Here is a 22,588-nt window from a genome sequence, read left to right on the forward strand (position 1 = left end):
TGAGATAAGAACAGTTTAATAAAACAGAAAGGAGGAAACTAATAATAATAACAACAACAATAATAATAAAAATAAAAGGTTTGGAATATACAAGTGATGCCCAATGCAACTGCTCACCACCTGCTGACCTATTAGTCCCTGAGTAGCGACTCGCCCCCCAGGACAACTCCCCCCAGTTCCTGTACTAGATGTGATGTCCCATGGTATGGAATATCCTGTTGGCCACTTTGGGTCAGGTGCCCTGGGGGTGTCCTGTGCCAACTTCTTGTGCCCCTCCAGCCTTCTTGCTGGCTGGGCATGAGAAGCTGAAAAATCCTTGACTTTAGTCTAAACATTACGTAGCAACAACTGAAAACATCAGTGTGTTACCAACATTTTTCTCATACTGAACACAAACATAGCACTATACTAGCTAGTAGGAAGACAATTAACTCTATCCCAACCGAAACCAGGACACAGCTATATGCAGAAAGAACAAATGGATTAATGTCTGGCCAGTGGATCAGAAATTGCTTCAAGAAATTTATTTTAAAAATAGTAATACTAATAATTGCAAATACCAAAATGGAATTTCAGAAATGTTAACTGAATTGAGGAATTTTAGAGTAGAGAATCCTTCAGCAGTTAGATCTAGTATGCTCCTAGGGGTAAGGCGCTGGGGCTTTTTGTTCCATATTTGCAATGGAAAACATATTCTATTTTTCTGACAGAAATTAAGTTTTGCTATTATAGATGACATGGAGTTGCAAGAAATGTGAATTTGAAGGTGATCTGCCAGATGTAAAGAACAACAGTTATCTTAGGGACAGAGCAGTATCATCTAGAAGCAGAAAATTGTCTGAAGGGTTTTCAGCAAGTAGGCTAAGAATCCATTTGGCAAAGGAGAAGGAGGTAAACAAAAGATCAGGTGTCTTTGTGTGGGTTGTTTTGCAACACAATAATGCTCCAACATAAGAGATGACTACTAATTTCTTCCTGAAAGATTTGTTGATACTTTTAAAAGTACTGAATGATTTCAGATTTGTGGAAAAACGTAACTAAAAAGTCCTGCTTGTTGGTGTAAAATTGAGTTTAAGAAAGGGAGGATAAAGACTGAAATTGAAAGCATGACGGTTTCCTTAAGACATTTAAAGATATTTGGGCAGTCTAAATATTCATGAAAATATCTTGACTGAATTGTAATTAATTTCTAATAACTGTGTGTATCTCAAATTTGCTAAAATATGATTTAGTTCTCAAAACTGTAATAAGCTGAGATTAATTTTTTTTCTCCAAAGGTACTAGTACGAAGAAGCAGTAGTACAGCTGAATTAGATTTGAAAGTAGACTTGCAGCAATCACATGGAAATCATAGAGAGAGAGAAAAAAGTGAGTTTCAAATAATACAGTATTTTTCCTAAGTGTAGCAATTGAAATCAGTGTCATAATTTCATCCTGTTACAGATATATTAGACACTTTTCTCATAATGCTTTTGCTCATGTAGTCTTTAAAAACAGGGTTTGTGATCTTGATTAATATTCGTCTTGCTTTAGGTGAAAGCGTTAGCAGCGACACATCCAATGGCTATAATAATGAAGTAGAGATCGCACTTATCCCCTGGCAAGCTTCTGAAGACCATGAAGTTAATGCATCAGCAGATGTTTCTGTGGATCCTGATGCACCTCGCTGGCTTCAGCTTAGTCCTTCAGATACTGCAAATTTAACAGGTACTGTACTTCAGAAAATGTATTTACTATTTTAGATTTTTGTCTCAAAAAAGGGAGTTTAGGCAGTTCAGTTTGCTTATAAAAAGTATGTTTTGTTTGGCATATATCACGAAGTTCCGTTTATAATGCTCATTCAAAAATGAGTTTTCAATGCCCAGAGTGAATTTGGATAATCAAATGAAAGCTGATATAGGTGCCAATCAATTGTGATCCAGAAAATGATCGCACAGTTGAAAATAATTGGGTTGCTTATTGTGTCAAAATACTACTAATCAGCTGAGTCGTGATAGCTGATCACTTGTGCTTTCTTAGCCTGCCCCAGTGTTCAAGTAAAATAAATTAATTTATATTTTAAGTTAATTGGTTTTATTTCATAGCAGAATGGACTGGTAGGAAATAACTGGTTAATTCATGATAACTTCCCTCATCTTAATCCTGTTACCCTCCTTATTTATACTTCAAAGTACACAATGCCTGTACTCCACTAGGATGTCATCAGTCGCATTCTCAGAAGAGTTAATTTGGAAGTAAAAGTCCTTTACCTTTTTATTTTATTTATAGTATCTTAAACATATACAACACTCATGATTATTTATTGAAATATTTTGACTCTTTGCAATTTGTAAAGGTACCTTCCCATCTAATAATGCAAGACAGATGTTATTTCAGTAACTATCTTATAGGCTGTTTTTGCTAACATACATAGTTTCAAGGATATTTTTTTCATATTCACTTTTTCTTTGAAATATCTCTAAATTAATGAGCCAGCACACCTACAGTTCAACAGTTCAGACTGCTGTTGTACAGAAGGTAGCATGTGATACAGTACATGGTAAGGATTATTATGTATGATAAATTCATTGCTTTCTTTATGTCTGTGATGCAAAGATTGCTCCTTTGTTGTGTACAGAGAGAAAGAATTACATAAAATAACCTGAAAGGTAACATAGACTAAAAAGAAAAATGGGGTAAGAAATGTATAATTGCCCAACAGAGCAAATGTGCCCTTAACTGCATTTCTGGTTCTCACCCAAGTCACAAAACTTTGTTTTGCAGTTTAAACGTCTATGGTGTAAGGCAAAAAACATACTGATGCGCCACCACTGAACAGCATAGATGCAATTTCCCTGATGATAGATCTGTTGAAGGTCCCTCTAATGTGCTTAATAACTAACATCTGTTTTAACACTTTGGGAATTCATAATGCTACAAAAAATAAAACAAAGCAAAAAAAGAAAAAAAATCCCCAAAGCTTTTTAAAAATAAATTCAAGCAGACAAAAACATCTAAAATGGCTTTTACTTTGCTAACTTTCTTTTGGCCCTGGAAGGACACAAGTAATTTCCCTCTGCCTGCGTAGAGGTTTCCTGCAACTTTCCTCAAAACATTGGCTGCTGAGCACTGCAGGGTGCCACGCTGGACCATAGGTCTGATTCTGCCTGCAGGCAGGCTGCTACGCAGCTTTCCCTGGTCTGATAGAAGATAATGTAACAGCTTTTGTCATTAAAATTTGCACTTCTATATGGAATTTTTCTTTTATTGTTTAAGCATATTAATTCCATTATCCTGACAGTCTTCACAAAACCCAGCTTTCTTTCTCAGTTTGCATACTGCCATCTCAGAAACTGCTTCTGGATAAATAACAATGCCTGAACATATCTTCATCACTAGTAGTGCATAGTTTTTAGTTCCTTTGTTCAGTTCTGTTTCCAGGTCATTTTACACTGTGTGATCTTAAAAAAGAAAGGACTTTTAGAAATAGAAATATTACCTGTAAAAGCCAGTTATTGATTGAATAAATCTCTCGGAGTACATGGGTGTTCCATATAACTGCATTTTCCTCCCTGCTAAAAAAAAAAAGTCTTGATTGGGGGCAGTCGGTCTGATATAAAACTGATCTATAGCTGTGTCGTCTCTATGTGGAAGGCCCTTTAGCCTACATTTTCTGCCATTTTTTTCTTTGAATCATGTGCTAGCTTGAGCAATGAAAAAAGATGATTTGGTGGGAGAGAATACTTTTGGAATGGAAGATGGTTAGGAGGGGTAATGTTCCTATTTTATTGACACTGCATTTCTAATTCATGGAAATTAAACTTTTTAAAATTTACAGACAGTAGTGAATTCCTTGCTGATGACTGCAGTATAATTGCTGGTGGAAGCCTTATCGGTTGGCATCCTGATTCTGCTGCTGTGCTATGGAGGAGGATCTTGGGAATTCTTGGAGATGTGAACAATATACAGTCACCTAAAATCCATGCAAAAGTTTTTGGGTATCTTTATGAGTTGTGGTATAAACTTGCAAAGGTATTGTATATGATGTTTACATCTAATTACAATGATTTTTCTTTTCTTGTAAAGTATTAGCATCTGGAACACAAGCATGAGATTTGGAGGATTCTGCCATAAAGAAAGATAATCTTGTTTGATTTCTAGTAGGTATCCCTAATAGAGAATGTTCCTGTTCCATGACAAGAAAACTTAGATTGGTTAATTTAAATGGGGTGAGGGAACAGTAGCAAGGGAAATAGAAGTATAGAATAGAATACCGCAAACATTGGTATTTGGTGTAAAAGCCCGTGGTGTGACCTCAAATGGTAATATTTGCTTAGGCTGTGGGGAAGCACCGTAGAACAAGCTTTCCTGGTAGTTTTGCCTTAGACTATAGCGCAGGGTGTAGTGCCTTTAAAGTAAATAAAATGAAAAAGTAATAAAATGAAATAGTTTATTAATGCTCTTTATCAGTTTTATTAACTCTCTTCTTTTAAAAATATTAGATACGGGACAACCTTGCTATAAGTGTGGACAATCAGTCTACTCCCTCTCCTCCTGTCTTGATTCCTCCTCTCAGAATATTTGCATCATGGTTGTTCAAGGTAAGTTATTTCTAAAATTTTCACACATTAGTATTTTCTTCTATATCAGTACAGAATTCGTGTATGTTGGTTGTGTTATTTTTAATTTTTATGATCACTGCTGGCTAAGAAGATGAAATACCTTCGAACGGCTATTTGGACTTGAATCTGTTTTAATAAATACATGAAACAGATTTGCTTTATGTTAAATGTGCTGAAGATACAGTTTTGCATTAGCTGGCTACTAGAAAAAAAGTAATAATACAAAGTTTTTGCTCTTTTCAGGCAACCACCCTGCCAAATGAATATAAGGAAGGCAAACTTCAGGCATACAGGCTGATCTGTGCTATGATGACTAGGCGTCAAGATGTTCTGCCAAATTCTGATTTCCTGGTTCATTTTTATTTTGTGATGCACCTTGGTTTAACAAGTGAAGACCAGGTACAAACTCTACCTGATAAAAAAATTAATTTATTACTGTGTGCTGATGGAAATGTCCGTATTTTTATATTTGAAGATCTGAAGCAGAAAGGAAGTAATGCTTTGCGACAATTGTTGCATGAAATTATCCTGTGTAGCCTAGTCTGTACTCTCTTTAGATAACGTAGTCCGAACTTTCTCATTGCTCTCCCAGTTATACATTTTTAAACAACAACTACTTATTTGTGACTTACTGTCACAACTGTATCACGGACATTTGGTATTTCTTCCTCAGTTTCCTGACGTTTCTGAGGAATAATGTGTGATGAGTTTCTGTCCACCTGCATTGCACGGTTAGTAGCTGGGTCAAGCTGGTCACGTTAAAAATGTTCAAACACTCAGTTGATGTTAAGTCTTGAGACAAACTGTGTGTTTGACCAGTACGTTTAAACTTTGGTTCTGCCGAAGCACGGGCCTTGTGTGTCCAACGGCCCTACCACATTCCTGTATGAACTGTGATGCTGTGAAGTCACTGCTTCCAGAGCAGCTGCCAGAGTTGGTTTGTTGTTCACATTATATACACCTTCAGGGAGACAGCAGTTATTCCCAGCTCATGTTACAGATGTTTTTACCTTCTATCACTAGGTAAAATGCTAGACACGATCTTTGTCAAAGGAGGGACTATGAAGAGCTTTGTGTTTATTTATGAACAGTGTCTGCTCTCAGCATGCCCCTTTGAATGCCCTATGCCCTTGCTTGCAAGGGCATCCTCAAAAATTGCAATTAATGTTCTCCTCTCCAGACATTTTCCCCTTTGAGATTAGTCCTTTAGGGGGTGTTTAAAACTGTCACACCAGCTCTTTTTAACTGGTGCGAAAGGGACTGGAGAGAGAACTGAGGCAGAAGGTCATCTTATCACTGTAACCAAGAGGTGCTGCCAAAACATTCCATTTCTGTGGATAAATGTTGTTTCTAGGTCCTTGTTTCCTGGGTTGGCCTAAATAATAAAGTATTCAGTGGGAGATGAGGAAAATACTTAATCTGTTGAGATGTAAGAAGATTATTGGGCCACAGAAATAGCTAAATACTCATAAAAACTATAAGAAATAGAGACAAAAATAGAGAATATCTAAAAACATTTCCATGTTTTTATAGCTGGAGGAGTGAGTTTTCTTCCTGAAAACATCCTAATGAAAGCAATGGCTAGAGCTGTGCTGTGGATGCCAGCAGAGGGCACACAGACCCCTTCATAAGTCCTGTAGTGGTCACTTCTGCTTCTGAGAGTTATTTCTGTTGCCTCTAGTAAGCCAGCAGGAAGACACTTGCACAGGTTTGGTTATTTCTGAGATGAGAGAAATAACAAATTGTTACCAAGCTCTTGCCCTCTGTATCTTGGTTCCCCTCCTGAAAAGTTAGAGCATTTGGAAAATCTTCCTTTTAAATAGATAACGGAGGAAAAAAAAAAAAAAGAATAGAAAGGAGAGGATTTTCTTCTGGAAAAAACTAAGAGTCCTGGCTGCTGCTGAAATTTAGAGAATAACATAACCACCTGCCATTTATAAAGCACAAATGGGGAAAAATAAAAGTGTAGTGGGAACTCCCCTTTTTGCCACTCTCAACATGTTACCCAAGAGTAATGAAGAGCTTGTTAACTCTTTCATTTCACTAATGCCATTCAGATTTCAGACAGTTTAACACTGCTTGGTGTACAGAGTAACTTCATTCCATTTCCCTACAAAAAAAAAAGACTGTGATGACACCCACTATGATCAGACCCTCTGAATTTTAAAAACCGCACAGCATTAAATCCTCTCACATAAAACACACAAGAAACTTAAAAGCCTGACGTAGACCAGATTTAAAAAAAAAACACTCACTTTTATGTTTGGGAAAACAGGACACTCAAATCAGTATAGCAGCCACTGCCAACACAGGGCCTAGGGATGGAAAAAACCCAGTAATTTTAAGATTTACGTTGTTTTCATCTATACGTTTCCATGAAATGGCCAGATTTTCAGAGGTGTTAGCTGTTAGCAGTTCCTTTTTTCTAAGCTGAAAGGTGCTCTATTTTATGAAATCTGACTGCTTCCTGGAGAACCATTTCCTACATAGAAACTGGGAGATTTTTAAAATGTGGGATCGGTTGTTGTTGAACTGTTTCTCACCCCACTTATTGCACTTTGGCATTAATAATGGTTCCACAGATTTTAAGCTTCTTCCTGCTGTGCACATTGGATTTCAGTCCTCGTGCAGAGTTATAATGCAGAAGTTAAAGATGAAGTGAAGACTGCGTAATGAAGGCAGACCCCACATTTCACATCATTCCAGGGTTTCCCAGATACTTTGCACGCTGATGCTGCTCTTTTGTTCTTCCTTGCCTTGCTCGGTTTTGCTTTTTTTGCCTCTTGGTGGCACACTTGACCACAAGTTTTCCCTTGTGTTACTGTCCTTCCAGTTTTGCTTTCCTTAGCTATGAAACTGGTGGAGGTGTTGGCTCATGGTGCTTTGGAGCTTGGATTCTCATGCAATGTGTTGATATGAAGCACAATCCTTATATGTATTTCCAGTATGATTAGCGTCAAGGTGCTTGATGGGTGTTGAGACTAGTCAGACAATTTGCATGCTGAGGGTAACTACAAATGCAGGAATGGTACATGCAAACCATAGCAAAGTATAAAGTGTGCATTGCGAAGCACTTTGCTTTCGTAGGATCTCACAGCTTCCTGTAACAAACAAGATGATGTGCAATGACTACAACACAGTACCGGTACTGATTTTGTGATTTTTGTACTTCTTGGTGATTTTTGGTATATGCTGTTACCTGATAAACTTCTTATAAAGAGGGTGTGATATCATGGGGCACAAGGATCACTGACACATGGATCCTAGTTCTTCGTAGCACTGCAGAATCTCCCCCAGCCAAAGCATAGTTTCTAGGATTCAAGTTATTGCATACCAAAATAAATTTTGGTGCAGATTTTTTTTTTTAGAACAGATTGGTTTTGTTTACTAAGCACAAGCATAAATTTCTCACTCTTAAGGACCATTAACAGGAGAAGTGGTGGGGGACACTTCTCATGGAGGAATTTTCCTTCTGTATGTATGACTAGTGCAACTTCAAAATTTATGGGGGAAAGCAACAGAAAGGTAGACCAACTCAAGGAAGTTACACTGGCTACTTCAGAAGAGCTTTTTAGGTGGCTACGTAATTTAAAAAAATTAGTCAGAAACCCCTTTAACCTGAACATGATTATCAATATTTTAGTTAGCATCAGAGATGTTTCTTTTTGAAATATAGTTATTTTTCCACTCCTCCCTTACGGATATGAGTATACAAAATTTCTGTTGTATTGTGTAGATTTTGGTGTTGATAGAAAAACAATACATTTTTGAATATGATTATAAATTAATACAATATTATTCCCAGGAAGTGCAACCTAGCTTTGCAGACTTGTCTCACGGGGTATATAAAAGAGCAACGTAAGGGTATATTTTATAGAAAGCTCCCATGGCACTCTGAGTTCAAGATGTAGCAATTAGCTTAGCGGATGAGAAAGGAGATAGCGAGGTAATGAGCTGCACCTATTTTGTTGATGTGGAAATGTCTAACAACAAACATCTCTGTATGAAGAAGTGAACAATTCTCTGCAACAATTGCATCACCTTTTCAGGTGGGAGAAATCATTGCATAAATGGCAGTGTGGAGTAAGTCATAGTCTGGCATTGTAATTGCTTTCAGGTTGCGAAGGGGCCTGAGGTCAGGGGGCAAGTGACCGTCTGTGAGATGATGATTCTCTTCCTGTACCACGTGAGTCAGTGGGAATTTTTCTGATGCTGTAGTGAGCCCAGACTTCTTCCTACAGTTTTTTATGGGTGAAGTTCACTGAGGCTCACCACCTCCCCTCCCTGACTTCCAGTGTAAAGGAAAGTGAATTTGGACGTTCAGTACTACGTCGTGGGTTAGTGGAGGTAGTTCACATACGGTTGCTCCAATTCCTCATCTAGATTATGGAAAATCATGAAATGTTCTTAGGGGATGATTTTTAGGATATGCCATGGGATAGCCTGTTGCAGTTTGGGTAGGCATAGCTGCCTTATGCTGCTAGGTGAGACTGATGGTTGAAAAAACCCTATTCCAGTGATGGCACCTATACATGTCTTTTGATTTGGACAATAAATACAGCTTTTTTTAATGAAACGAAAGTCTAATACTGCAATGCACAGATTTTACAAATACCTGAACCAGGAAAGGAAATGTATTTTATTATTGCTACTGGTTGCTTACAGTAGCAGTGATTTTTTGCTTCATGAACTTGAAAAGGTACATAAGCATCTCCTTGCTGCATAGCTTCCTTGTTTTGCTGAAGAACAAAAGTACCAAAACATTATTCCAAAATATTACTAATGCTATTCATCCCACCTTCTCAGAAAAGCAACTATTGAGATAATTGATTTCTCAATTCTGGTACTTTTGGTACTTAAATAATTCTTCTAGATTACTGGTGTTTTTCTTCTAAAACTTATGTGGATTTTTGTGACCCTGTCTTATTTCTGTCTAAATTATCACTCCTAGTTTGAGAAGAGAATGCAGTGCAAGTTAGGTGCTTACCTTGTAGTTATGCTGTAAAAGAAGAGGCAAGTTTTCAATTTTTTTCAAGTTTCAAACCCCCAGCTGTTTGGTGTCATTTTTTTAGAAAGTCTCACCCTACTACCAGGGCTTTAGCATGAGTTAACATGCTTGGTGTAACCTATTGACAACATGTGCCACTGTGGTTTTGCACGGTAGTCAGAGGTTATCTGAAAAGTGAGCTAACAGGTTAGTTATATTCCTGACTTTTGAAGTGAGTTTTAACAAATAAGTTTAATAAATGTACAATTATACTGGCTTGCCAGAATATCTTTGGAATAGAGCTCTTATGGTCCCTAATACCTTTTTATATATATAATAAAAAGTATAGTCTTCAGAAATCCTCTGTGGAAAGGACAACTAATAGACAAGGAAAGAGACTGTGCTGATGGCTTTTTTTTAGTTTAGTGATGTTAAGGGCAGAACAAACTTTAAATATTAAAAAAAAAAAAAAAAAAAGCCCAAATCCAAATGACTTGACAGATGTCCTTGGTGATTAAATTTCAGCACATGCAGACTGGACTGCCTGCAGAACGCACCCCAGCTGTAGACAGAGAAGTTAACAGCTATGTTTTTAGCTTGATTCCTTTTAGTAGTAAAAGGATGACATAGATGAAATACTCTATCAGTATACTAATGTACATTATGCTTGTCTATAAGCCTCTTAATTTGTTTAAAATAATACTGTTGTTAATTATGGAAATGAAGCTGCACCAGTTATGTAGTAAGCTTACATAGAAACACTTACTATAGCTCTTTGCATGGGAGATGGCTAATTTATAATATGAAACATTTTTTAGTAGAGTTGCTACCAGAGAAGCAATATTAATTACCTCTTTGAATTAACATTGATCTGAAATTTAAAAAAAAAAGTATTTGTGAGCTTTTCTATCTTTCTGTTAAGTTCTTATTCAACAGTGAGGAGTGGTGTACAACTTCTAGACTGCTCAGCTGTTCACTGGGATATGTATTAGCTGGGTAGACCGTTGTCTTCTAAAGGTACAATCAATGAGCAGTTTTGCTTTTGTACACTGTGGAATAAGTACTTCCTTGGATTTCTGCCTGATAATATTGCACATGAGGACCCTTAGTTGTACAGCAGTTCAGAAACCATAATGCATTTTAGATTCCTTTCCAGACTGCCATTTAAAAGAAAATAATCATAATGTAGTCTACTAAGGCTTAGATTCTCATATTTTAGTTTCTTGTGACTTTCTTCCAATGGCTACCATAATTTTTTTCCCTCTTGTAATCTTCCGCATATCTCTCTGTAGGAAATTTGCCCCCATTATGTGCTTTATGAGTGCTTTGAAAAAGTGTTAACAGACAGCATGTTTCCAGTAGAGACAAAAATACAAATGCCAAGGTCTCACAGGAAGTCCTGCATACCCCTCTGTTCACCCAGAGTAGGATAAGTTGGAAACGCTGGAGAAAAATAGCTCCTAGGGTTGACTGGAAGAAAGGGAGAACTGGGTAATGCTGATTGTAGGAGCTATGCATTCTGGAACAACTTTGCTAGTTTTGTTCTTTTCCTTTTTTTTTTGTTTTGTTTTGGGGTTTTTTTGTTGTGTGTGTGTGTGTAATACTTCTGCTCTTTCTAAATTGCTTTCATCCCACCCAAATTTGTTTTGTAGTCAGTGTTCTGTCTGTCTTTTCCGTATTCCCAGCAGTATCTTGCTGGAGTGCCTGCTGCTTGTAAGTTCTTTTTTTGAGGATTTTCTGAACTCTGTCCAGAACAGAAATAGAGTTTTTTGAAATAGAGTCAACATCTCTCTTCCTTCCATTTTGCTCACACCTTTTCTTCCACCTCTCCAGTCATCGTTGTAGCTTTGGGATCTCCTGAAGTAAGTTTCTTTGTTAACACACCCCTGCAATGCAACGCTATTTCATCATCCATCATCTTCAGCTCTCTGCTTGACTTCCCCCTTTCCCTCTGCTTATTTCAACGGGGCTGCGTCTTCAGGATCCTTCCTTTTCCCTCTGTGTGCAATTGTGTTTCTCTGCTTCAGTCATGTTTTACTTCAGCATCTTGCTTAGCTGTTATCTTTATCTTTTAAGCAAGGTTACATGATAAATTCTGAGAGTGACTATTTTAAGTAAATCAAGGTTTAACGTATTTGCTGGTTTTTGGGATGTTCTAATAAAAATGTGCAAAACAATCCCTTATCCTCTGCATTTGTTCCTCCATCTTGAAAACTGATACAGCACGCAGGTGAAAGTGAAAAGTGTTAAGAGTGCTGCTAATTGCCACCTAAGGTAGAGGACCTGCCTTCCTGCTGTGCACTGCAGGGAGCTCCTCTACCTGTCCTCTCAGAGGAGTGCTCATGTTCCCTTCCCTAAAACCACCTTCCCTCTAAGCAGTTAACCTCGTGCTCTACAGGTGCTTCAGCACTGCCACGTTGGTTTCGGAGAATCAGAGACTTCGAAGTGGTCCTGCCACAGGCATTTGGGAGAAATCCGTATGGCGACACAAAGTCGTCTCGACTTCAAGCAGTGCCATGGACTAGTAACTGTGTTCTTGGTACCTGTACCTCTGTACCTGTAGCAAATGGGTATTCAGGTATTTCCCTCTTGTTGTGCATGAACTTAAAATATTTCTTCCAATTTGAAGTGTCTCCTTAATTCTAATGGCCTCCTAGGTTGTGAAAATATCAAACATACTCTAAAAGGGAAGAAACTTTAAAAATTCTGTTTGTTTGATGTGTTTGTCTGATCTCTGTTAATAGAGCATCTAAGCACCTCTCTGTCAGCCCAAGGGCTTTGGGGTGGGGTTTTTTTGTTATTAATACAACTGTAAGAGAGCTTTCTAATGTAGTTCAGAGGGGAAGGAGCAATTACCAGCAGGTGACTTATGCAGTAATCTGTTATCTTTAGCGCTTGTGAATAACCTTACCCATGTTTTACAAATGCAATGTTACTCTGGTTTTTAATATATCTCCTTATTGCATTCTGGTCACAAGATACTTTAGGAAATATAACTTTTTTGGAGGTTAGATTTAAATGACAGATTGAAATAAATCTTTCTGACAAGCTAATCCTGTGGTTTGTGAGGGTGTCAAAATACTTCATAAATTTTTATTGGAACTTAATTTTTGACAAGTTAACTCTTGCCTAAAATGTAATGATAGCTAGGAGAACTTGGAATAAGTAAATGGAAGCGTTTGTTCCTTTAAAACAAAAAATGAAGGATTTGCCACTTAAGTCTTGTGTAAATTAATAATCTTTCCTGTGCTGTAAATTTCAGCCCCTAATGAGGTGTCTCTCAGTGAAGAACAGAGTGAACTTTAAGTGAAAAATCCATGTTGTTCCTGTTGAGGGACAATTGGAAACGTGATGAAGGCAGATGGCAGGCTATTTGGTTACACCTGTAATCTGCAAAAGCTTGAACAGAAATTAGGTGAAGAATATTTTTGTAATTGACCTTTCAGTGAACTTGCATAATTTTTTTTCACTTACTCGGTGGATGTTTATGGCCTTATTTTTTGGACTACTAGATTAACCTATACTGAAATATTATGCCATTTATAGGGTTAATGCATTTGAGAAGGACATGCATGTGATTGCCCCCTTCTCTCCCCTCCTCCCCATTTTTAACTCTGCAGAGCATCATTTTGAATTGAAATAGTCCATAATGGTCCTTTTTTTCCACTTTTCTTTAACAACATGAACACTAAATTATAGCTGTGCAATTATGTAAACAATGGAAATGCTTCCAGAATGAATACTTCCTTTTAAATTTTCATTTTGTGTAATTGCTGAAAGGTTTGGAGCCATAATAAACCAAAATTATTTTACACATTTATCGTTCTAAAGGTCAATTATGAAAGAAGTAAAGAAACAACACTGTACAGAATGAGTAAACCAATTTCTATTGCCATCACCATATGTTTTTCTTATTGCTTGTGTTTTTCCAGTTACTGTGTACATAGCATTCAATTAAAGTGATTCATTTACTAGGCCGTAAGCTGCTGAACAGAGTTTACATTTACAGAACAGCGCTTTGAAGGGAAGGAAACAACTTGCCTCTGTTTGAATTACCTGATTTTTGCAATATCACTGATAGGACATATGTTCTCACTTGGTCACTTTCTCATGAGCCTGAATCTTCTGATAAGCTCACATTGCTACTGAATTACTGCATGAAATCATGCTTTTATTGTTAGCTGGATTGTGCATGAAAGTGTGCTAATTGGGAAATGGGAGAAAAACTGTCAAATTTTACCTGTAAGCGCCTTCCTGGGGCGTGGTTTCTTTCCTGTCCATTCTGGTTGGAGTAAGCTCAAGTAGAACAACAATATTCTCATCAGGACATATTCTGTCTCCTAGTAATAATGAAGTCACTCAAACTATCACAAATTTGTACTGAAATGCCTGAGATGAAAAATGGCAGTGGAAACTAAGGGAAAGCTAGGCTAAACAGGTTTTTGTTTGGGCTCTTATGCACTTGTACATTGCAAACTTGCAACAGTTAGATGTGTGTTGTTTCACCGCAGCATACGAACTGTGCTGTGAATTCATCATTTTGAAGCTACGCAACAAAAGAGAAATTGAGGATTGTTTCATTAGCTTTTCAAAATAAATTTTTAAAAGGTTTCTCACTACGAAAAATAATTTGTTTATTTTAGTAGTGGCACATCTCATAAACAGCAGGTAGATCCATGCAACCACATTCTTACAGCTTTTTGGAATGTGTGTGTTGTCACAGCTTTTGCTAAAGTTGTATTAGTTATGCTGCACTGTAGACTCACAGGTATTAATATATTAAAGTAACAGTTTTGCAATTACTTTTTTATCCTCATTTTCGAAGTGTTCCATACAATGACCATAGTTAAAAGCCAATGAAGCTGGATGATCGTTACAGTGGTATTTAACAGATGGGATTGATGGAGTGAGGACAGGAGTTAACATGGTTGTTTGTAGCAGGTCTTTGTACTTCCGACGTTCTCTTACCTTCCAGGCCAGGTTAGCATGGGCTCTTTTATCGTGGCATATGTCAAGAGAAGTGTACTCCCATCTGCTACTCTATAGTTTGATGCCCAATTATTCAGAGACCAAACACATCGCAGTACCTGGCTCCATTTGTAATTACAGGTGTGTTGTGTTCTGAGGAGCCCGGTGCATTAATCAGACCCTTAATTATAAAAAGGTGGGTCTTTTGTTCTGCTCGGAGAGTGAGTTTACCACCCACTTTATGAGCTGCTGCATCCATCTGCTCCCTCTTTTTGAATGTTTGCATTGACTGATATTGACTTTAAAATGTATCAAAGGAAGTGATTAAAACTAGTTTAAACATTAACTCGAGTGGCATTTTAGCTTATTCAGGAAAGTGAAAGCATTATCTGCTACTATGTTGAAAACTAATATTATTTATTTAAAATATATAACACAGTTATTTCATAGGATGTTACTGCTGTAAATACTTAGTGGAACACTAAATAGGTTCTGTCCAGGTGTTTAGCAGTGCTTTGAGAAAATACTAGTGAAGTTAAAGCATATCTTCATATAGAGAAAAATGAGTTTGACTTCTTTAGTTTCTGATGTAGAAATTGAGCATACGGACACATTCTGGGACTAAATTTAAGTTCAAGTGTTCTTTAACATGTCATAAAACCAGTAAAGATGGACACTGAAAATGGCTTTCCTTTGCAACTTTTCTTTGGAATTTTGAGACGAAAAATAATTTTCTACTTGATATAGAAATAGCTTTATCTAATTCTTCAGCAAATATAACGTTGCAGGTAAGGATTATATAGATTTTGTGCCTAATTTTAAACCTGGTGAAACCTTGTAGGAAGGAAATCTTAACTCAAATACAGGAACTTTGCTCTGATTTGGAGACTGTGAAGAATTGAAACGTGGAAGGATTAAAGTTGAAACACTTATCTCGAATGTGTTCTGTGTCACAGGGTAATGATGAGAGCAAAGCTGTGGTTGGTGGTCTATTCTTACACATATAGTGCTACCTCTTAAAAACAAAAAAACCCCTCTGTTCCTTCAAAAGTTCAGCAAAACCTCTTTTTTCCCTCCAAGGCTTATCTATATTTGCTGTCTGAATTATGTAGAAGAAGAGTGACTTAGAATAATCTAGTTAGCATAGAATTATCTGTGTTACCGTGCTGTGTATGATAATTTCTTGCATTTGATATCACTGTATTTCTCAACTAGTCCAGAAGAGCTAAAAAATCCCGTATGTGCTGGAGCAGCCTAACGGTAGTAAGCCACCTGCTCTCAGTTACTTTGCTCCTTCAGGGCAAAGGTGGCAGTCATTTGTGTCATCTCATGTTTTCAGGGCTACAGAATTTTGAGTAATGTGATTTTAGGAAATACCTCATTTGGAGTGGTGTAATGCTTCATCTTAAATTGATTAATGGTATGAACGTTTTCAATCCAAAGTCTTATTTAACAGGAGAACAGTTATGCTTAGACACAGAGACACAGGCATTTGTTCAGGGGTTTTTTTTGTTGTTTTTTTTTTTTTTAACAGAAATTAAAAAGTACAAATATTACCAAAATACAAAATGCGCTTTTCCTATTAAATGCATCTGCAGGGGAAAGTACTGGTTGTTACATGACGATCAGTTGTACATAGAGCTGTGTGGCTCTGAATTATCACCTTGATGAGTGTGGAACTGGTGAATTGCAAAGTTAAATCTTCTAAAACTCTCACTTTTGGTTTTGGGCTTTTTTTTTTTTTTTTTTTTTTTTTTGCTTGCTCATCTCTTCTCAAACAGGTAACTTCTCTTTCAGGATATCTTAAATACTGTCATAAAGCACTGCCCACCTTGGTTTTTCTTCCTGGGCTTACCTGGCTTTACAATGCTGATAGGAGACTTCATTACTGCGGCAGCCAGGGTTCTGAGCACAGACATGCTGGAGGTGAGTATGGCAATGCCCGGTGCCCCTGTCCCCTGAGAGCGCACGCTTGCTAACGAGGTTCGGATGTCTCCACTCTAACAGGTGTTGACTCATTATCGCAATGAGAAATGGGGCTCTTGGGGCAGATACCATGGCAGCTGATGTGTGAAATTGTGGGATAAGGTGACATACTAGTATTGCAAAGGTGTTTCATCAAAAGGCCAAAGTGTGAGAAATCATATCCTCGCTAATATTGCAGCACGCCTGTGTGCTAAAAGCAGGACTTGGATTTCAGAATCTCATTAGCTTTTTTCAGTGAGCAAATATTGAAAATATGGAACTCTCTTGGTAATACTGAATTTCTTACTAAACATCAACACTAATAGAAATGTGACTAATCGATTAAATTAGTGAAGGATAAGTAAAACAGCAAATCAATGATGGGATGCCAACATAAGGATAAAGGTTTGGCAATCCTGGGAAAAACAGGAAAGCTTTGTTGTGCATGAAACACCAGTTCAAGGGAGACCTTTCTGTTCATTTTGGCCAAGTGCTTTTACGGCTGCTCTTGACATTTATGTGGCTGAGCGGGTTGCCCTGTGCAGGGACACAGCCCTCTCGTATTTCAGCAGAACTGAAATGGTGAGCCTAGCTGTGCTTTTTCCATCGTACCTCAAAGAGCTTACAGCCATTAATTTTCTGACGTCTCTTTAAAAAAACTGATCAGCCTGATCATTGATCCAAAGCTTAAAGTGCTAATAAGAAATGAATACTCAACTTTCCATGGAGGGAAAAAAAAAAAACCCAAACCCAAAATACCACCACCTTCCATTTCTCCTACAAGCATAAAACTTAGTGTGCATTGTATTTTCAGCGTTATGCAGGATTATATAGCAGTAGTTAATGCATTTATAGCTCATGACATGTTGCTTTTGATGGTTGTATTGAAGTAGGAATCTCTCTACGCATTTTTATCATGTATACAGTCAGTTTGAGTACATTGTGCTGTCCTTTGTGTCACACAATCAGCTAATAGTAGTGCTGGATTAGTGCTTAAAATTCTCATTCAGCTTTTCTTTAGGAGGCTCTGTATTTTTTATTGACACTGAATTGCTGATAGTTGGATTGTGTAATGACAGAGGAGGCATTAAAAATGTAGAATACACATAGGAGCAGGGCCAGGTCCTTGCTGGAGGAGAAGCTTGGCCTCAGAAAAAGAGCAGATCAACACGGCAGCAAAAAGAATGGGCAGGTAAGTGTGTGTTAGTCACTGCTTTAATGTAGCTTTTGCTGTAGTTGTAAAGGGAAAGCTACCAGGACATTGTTCCTCAGGACACTTTAAGAATACAGCACACTTAGTATTTATGGTGATATACACTAGCCTCATAGCTTATATCATTTTCATAACTTCAAGAAGTCTCTTTTTAATGAATATTTTTGTTTACTTTTCCTTTGTTAGGCTCCCCGTTCAGAAGCTCACACCATCCTTGGTTCTCTTGTTTGCTTTCCAAATATCTACCAAGAAATCCCACTGTTGCGGCCCATTTCAGAAGCCGGTGAAATCATCGCAGGAACTGCAGATGTGAAGGTAAAGTCACATTTCATTAGTAAATCCTTAGGTAACCTAACATTTTTACTATTCAGTCATTTCATTTTTACTGTATGTTTTTGTTTAAAAAATAAACCCCTCCTTCTCCTCAAAACCCCACAACTGCACACATTATATGTACTTATTTGATAAGGATTGCTTTGCTTAACACGTACCATAAAATTAACAAAGCTTAGATACAGCAAATTACATTTTATTTTCAAGGAGAGTGAACTGGCTGTGATCAAATGCAATGTTTTCCAGCCAGATGCCTGTCAGGTCAATTCATTAAATGATGTTGGTGGTATTATTTAAAGTGTCCGTTCATTGTATCTGTGTATATTAGCTTGTCATGTAAGAGATGTGGGGTGTACATAAGGGGAGATATTTTTTGCCTTATTGGTATTATGGTAAAGAAAATTCCACTGTTGGAATCACCATCTTATGTGAATGGTTTTTCCCCGCAAATTAATTTCAGTGGGACATCTTGAGACATGAATTGCTTTGCAGGATGGAAAGCTTTGTAATTTAATGACCTTCACAACAATGATCTTGTAGGGGAAAAATCACACACGCCCTCACTCAAAGACCTGACAAAGGTGACCTGGAACATCACTTGCAGGTGGAACCTGCCCAAATGGTTGCCCTAACACAAGCCTCTGTTGCTTTTTGCTAAACTTGAGGCACCATGATGATCCACCGCACAAAATTAGGTGTAGCTGGGGGGGAATCTCCGAATTCCTCATGTGGCCTGAGAAGGTAGAACCGGAGAGAATGCAAAACCCTTAGCATGCTTGGCTCCTGTTCTTGCTTTCTTCATCAGTCCTCTGAGAGTCACTGGAGGTGTGTTAAAATGGTCTTGATTCTAAAAGTGTCTTTTCTGTACTAAAAAATACACTAAATTTTTCATAACGTGGCCTGCTTAGACCTAAATGCTATAGGTTGTATTATCAAGTGATCACCACTCATCATTAGTAAATACCTATCAACTCTGAAAACGAATTGATTTCCATAGTGCTGCCTGTACATGATTTTTAGGTTGGTTGGATTTATTCACAAGGGCCTGTATATTTGAGGTGTAATCAGTAAGTATTTCTCCCTTGACAAAATAAAATTGGCATGAAGTAAAAATGCTTTAAGAATAGACTGAGAATTAAAGTTATTTCACTTGTAACTATGTCAAAATTAAACAACTTTATTTAAAGTAGATGTAACAAAAAGATGCTTATTCTAATTTATTTTCTTATTTTAGTGTTACCTCATAAATATTTTATTGAAGAATGCTACAGAGGAGCCAAGTGAAGCTGCAAGGTAAAATATTGAGTAAAAGAAATGGGAAAATGGGGAAGGCTTTCTTGTTACTTATTTTTGGTGCTTGTACAGTTGGGTTGTTATTGCTGCCTTGTAGTTTGATCCTATTTAGATGAGTTCTTCAGGCATATTAAGATGAGGTCCGCTCTGTGCCATGAAGGTGCTGACTGTTGTGTGAGAGTGAAAAGAGAGATCACATCTTCTCTTTATGCATTTCTTTCTTTTTCTTCTTTATTTTTTTTCCGCCTCTAAATATTTTTCTAGAACTTCTGACAAAACCACTTTTTTTTTTTAAAAAGATGTATAGCCATTTGTGGCCTTGGAGTTTGGATATGTGAAGAACTAACGCAGTGCACAAACCACCCCCAAGTGAAGGAAGCAATCAATGTCATAGGTGTGACACTGAAGGTATTACTGTGACGGTCTCTGTAGTCAATAAGCATTGTGTAAGAAGGGTGTTTTCATTTTTTGAATAGTTGCTGATTATATGGAGCACAGTCTTCTGGCTTGTCTGTTCGTTGCTTAAGACACTGACAGGATGCTGCTGAATGCGCAGCTGCTTGGGACTTTTTGCATAGTATTAGTGATACGGCATTAGCCATCTTCAAAAAGATGACTCCCAGTTCTGAACCTTTGCATGTAATTAGTAGCTCATTATCTTCAGTGAGCATGGTTCAGAGTATATGCACAGTTCTTCAGTGGGGCCAAGGTGGTATCCTATACAAAAGTGCAAAATATTTGCAAAAATAGCATGTGATTATGTACCTAAAGACCCTTTCCACAATAGACCAAAATAAGATTACATAGATAATGTCAAGCCTGCTGTTTTCTAATGCTGACAATGTGATTTTGCAACATTAACATTTTTTTATTGTTTGTATAGATGCAAAATAATTTAAAATGTAGAAAAATGGAATGCATTGTATTGTATCTGAATATTTTATTTGGCTTTTAATCACCTTTTCTCTTCCAGTTTTCTAATAAACTGGTAGCTCAGGTAGCCTGTGATGTTCTTCAGCTGCTGGTTTCTTACTGGCAAAAGCTTCAGAAGTACGAATCCTCTCTGTCCAGAAAAATTACTGAAGTACGTCAGTTTTTTTTAATTGTTTGTATGGAAATTGTATGCAAAGTTGCCTTAATTCCTTAATTCCTTACTTGAGCTACTGTCACTGTGACTTTATGTTAACTTTATCTTTCTTCTGCAATTATTGTTAGGACATGTACTTCCTGTAGTCCTAGGACCAGTGTACTTCTCTCACTTGTAGTGATTTATTTCCAAAATGCTCAGTACAACTTTGTTTCACTTGGACATTGATTTACAAGGGCAGTTAGATGTTTCTAAGAGAATTTAACCTTTTTCATACCCTGTTCAAATGAAGTTCATGCTCTGTGTTTATAGTGAAAGAAGTTAAATGTCTTTCTGGATTTTGTTTTATTTTAATGTAGATCCTTGTGGCCACTATTGCATTTCTTTTGCCGAGTGCTGAATACTCCTCTGTGGAAGCAGATAAAAAGGTACATCACTGAAAAGAGCAGTCTCCATTCTTTCTTTGTGCTGTTCAAGATGGTTATGAAATGAAGTTTCTTTGAACCAGAGTCGTATTTTAAACTTTCAAACTCATACCTTTAAGTTTGGGTGAATTTAATAGAATATACCTAAATACTGTGTTACATGTTTTTTTAGTTTATAGTTTCACTGCTACTTTGCTTGTTGGACTGGTGTATGGCATTACCCATGAAAATGCTACTGGAGCCGGTGTCTGCTGGTGTTCTTGAAGATCAGCATGCATCCAAAGCTCCTTTACTGGACTATATTTACAGAGTGAGTATGAGGAATGAATGTGATTTATTGTGTCTAGATGTTTAAAGAAGCCTTTCACAGATCCTTTTAGGCATACAAGCATTTTTAGCAAGCTGTAGAAAATCATGAATTCTTGTGGTGTGTGCAGAAGTCATACAGATGAGAAGTTAAGAATGCAAAATGTTAAGATGGTAAGATCAGAGATGTAGAACAGACTGAGGATGGTGAAGAGAGAAAGGTAAAACGCTTAAAGCGAGCCAGGGAAAACAATCTTTGCAGAAATATTTGAATTATTTGAAATGGGCTGTTAAAATACAAAGTAGGTCCTGAAGTGAGCTGTTAAAGGACAAAATAAGAGCTGACGAAGAGTGTTATTTTAAAAACGCCGTATTTAGACATAGATGTTTTTTGTAGCATGTCCTGGCTTTCACAATGTGAAAATTATGGTGGGTCACTCCTCAATGAATGTGTTTAAGTGGGTACTGTCATGTATACTTTATTACTTCTTCAGTGTCATGCTTGTCTCCTTGCAGGTTCTGCACTGTTGTGTGAATGGCTCCAGCACGTATACTCAGCAAAGCCATTACGTGCTGAGTCTGGCAGATCTCTCGTCCAGTGATTATGACCCATTTTTGCCACTGGGGAATGTCAAGAGCTCTGAGCCAGCCCAATGCCACTCCTCCACGGATTTGGGCAACCTGCTCACTGTCGCCGAGGGTAAGAGTTCACAGAGTGTGGTGAGGACCAGCATGTCAGGGGTCAGCAGCTAGGAAATAAAGCTTTCCAGGTTACATCTCTTCCTTGAAAATGTGCTTCTTCTTACTGCGCATAGCAACTATTCGCTGAAAACTGGGCAGCGCCCTTTTTTAATGAATTCCAGTGTCCTCTGTAATAGGATGTTCGAGTTGGTGAAAAGCAACATCAGCAACAAAGATCACAGGAGAAAGAAAATGTCACTAAGGTGCTGCATAGTGGGAAATTTGTACAGAGATAGGATAGACCGAGAAGCTGTTTTTTCCTTTGGTACTACTTATAATTTAGTATATAGAATTAAATTCAACAAATAAGATAAGCCACAAATCAGACTTCTTTCAGAAGCATGCAGCTGCCCTTCTTGAATTTTTCAGTAGAAATGACTCCATTGTCATAGATAATTTGCCTGTTCTGAGTGATTCGAGAAGAACATTGGACCAAATTCTGCAGCTGCATAAATACGCCATTCCTGCCCATTCACAATCTACCTGTGTCTAAAGTGAAAAGAGATTATTTGGATCTAGGTACAATATGTTACTAACTTTTTAAAGTCAACCTAAAAGAATACATCCAAACATATGAAATAATTTATCTCTAAGTGATTTATCATAGACATCATCTTTATTTCAAACACTTGTTAAAAATAACCTTTAAAACAATGGCTGTTCAAATAC

At 37.4% G+C, this 22,588-nt stretch overlaps 1 protein-coding gene across 9 annotated transcripts in view; it reads left to right on the top strand.

Annotated features, from left to right (window-relative positions):
- Window positions 1–22,588, top strand: part of RALGAPA2 (Ral GTPase activating protein catalytic subunit alpha 2) — a 134,946-nt gene that overhangs the window by 44,774 nt on the left and 67,584 nt on the right. For all 9 annotated transcript variants that reach the window (XR_011325495.1, XR_011325497.1, XR_011325496.1 and 6 more), the window contains 13 exons: window positions 1,278–1,368; window positions 1,534–1,707; window positions 3,818–4,011; window positions 4,482–4,580; window positions 4,845–5,000; window positions 16,354–16,482; window positions 17,921–18,049; window positions 19,302–19,360; window positions 19,660–19,768; window positions 20,334–20,444; window positions 20,807–20,875; window positions 21,045–21,182; window positions 21,695–21,878. Coding sequence is in view for 5 of the 9 variants with exons in the window: in XM_069787769.1 (XP_069643870.1) it covers window positions 1,278–1,368; window positions 1,534–1,707; window positions 3,818–4,011; window positions 4,482–4,580; window positions 4,845–5,000; window positions 16,354–16,482; window positions 17,921–18,049; window positions 19,302–19,360; window positions 19,660–19,768; window positions 20,334–20,444; window positions 20,807–20,875; window positions 21,045–21,182; window positions 21,695–21,878 (1,642 nt within the window). In the remaining 4 variants the exon portion in view is untranslated. The remainder of the gene's footprint in view (window positions 1–1,277; window positions 1,369–1,533; window positions 1,708–3,817; window positions 4,012–4,481; window positions 4,581–4,844; window positions 5,001–16,353; window positions 16,483–17,920; window positions 18,050–19,301; window positions 19,361–19,659; window positions 19,769–20,333; window positions 20,445–20,806; window positions 20,876–21,044; window positions 21,183–21,694; window positions 21,879–22,588) is intronic.

Source organism: Haliaeetus albicilla, chromosome 7 (genome assembly GCF_947461875.1).
Source record: "Haliaeetus albicilla chromosome 7, bHalAlb1.1, whole genome shotgun sequence".
Classification (NCBI taxonomy): domain Eukaryota; kingdom Metazoa; phylum Chordata; class Aves; order Accipitriformes; family Accipitridae; genus Haliaeetus; species Haliaeetus albicilla.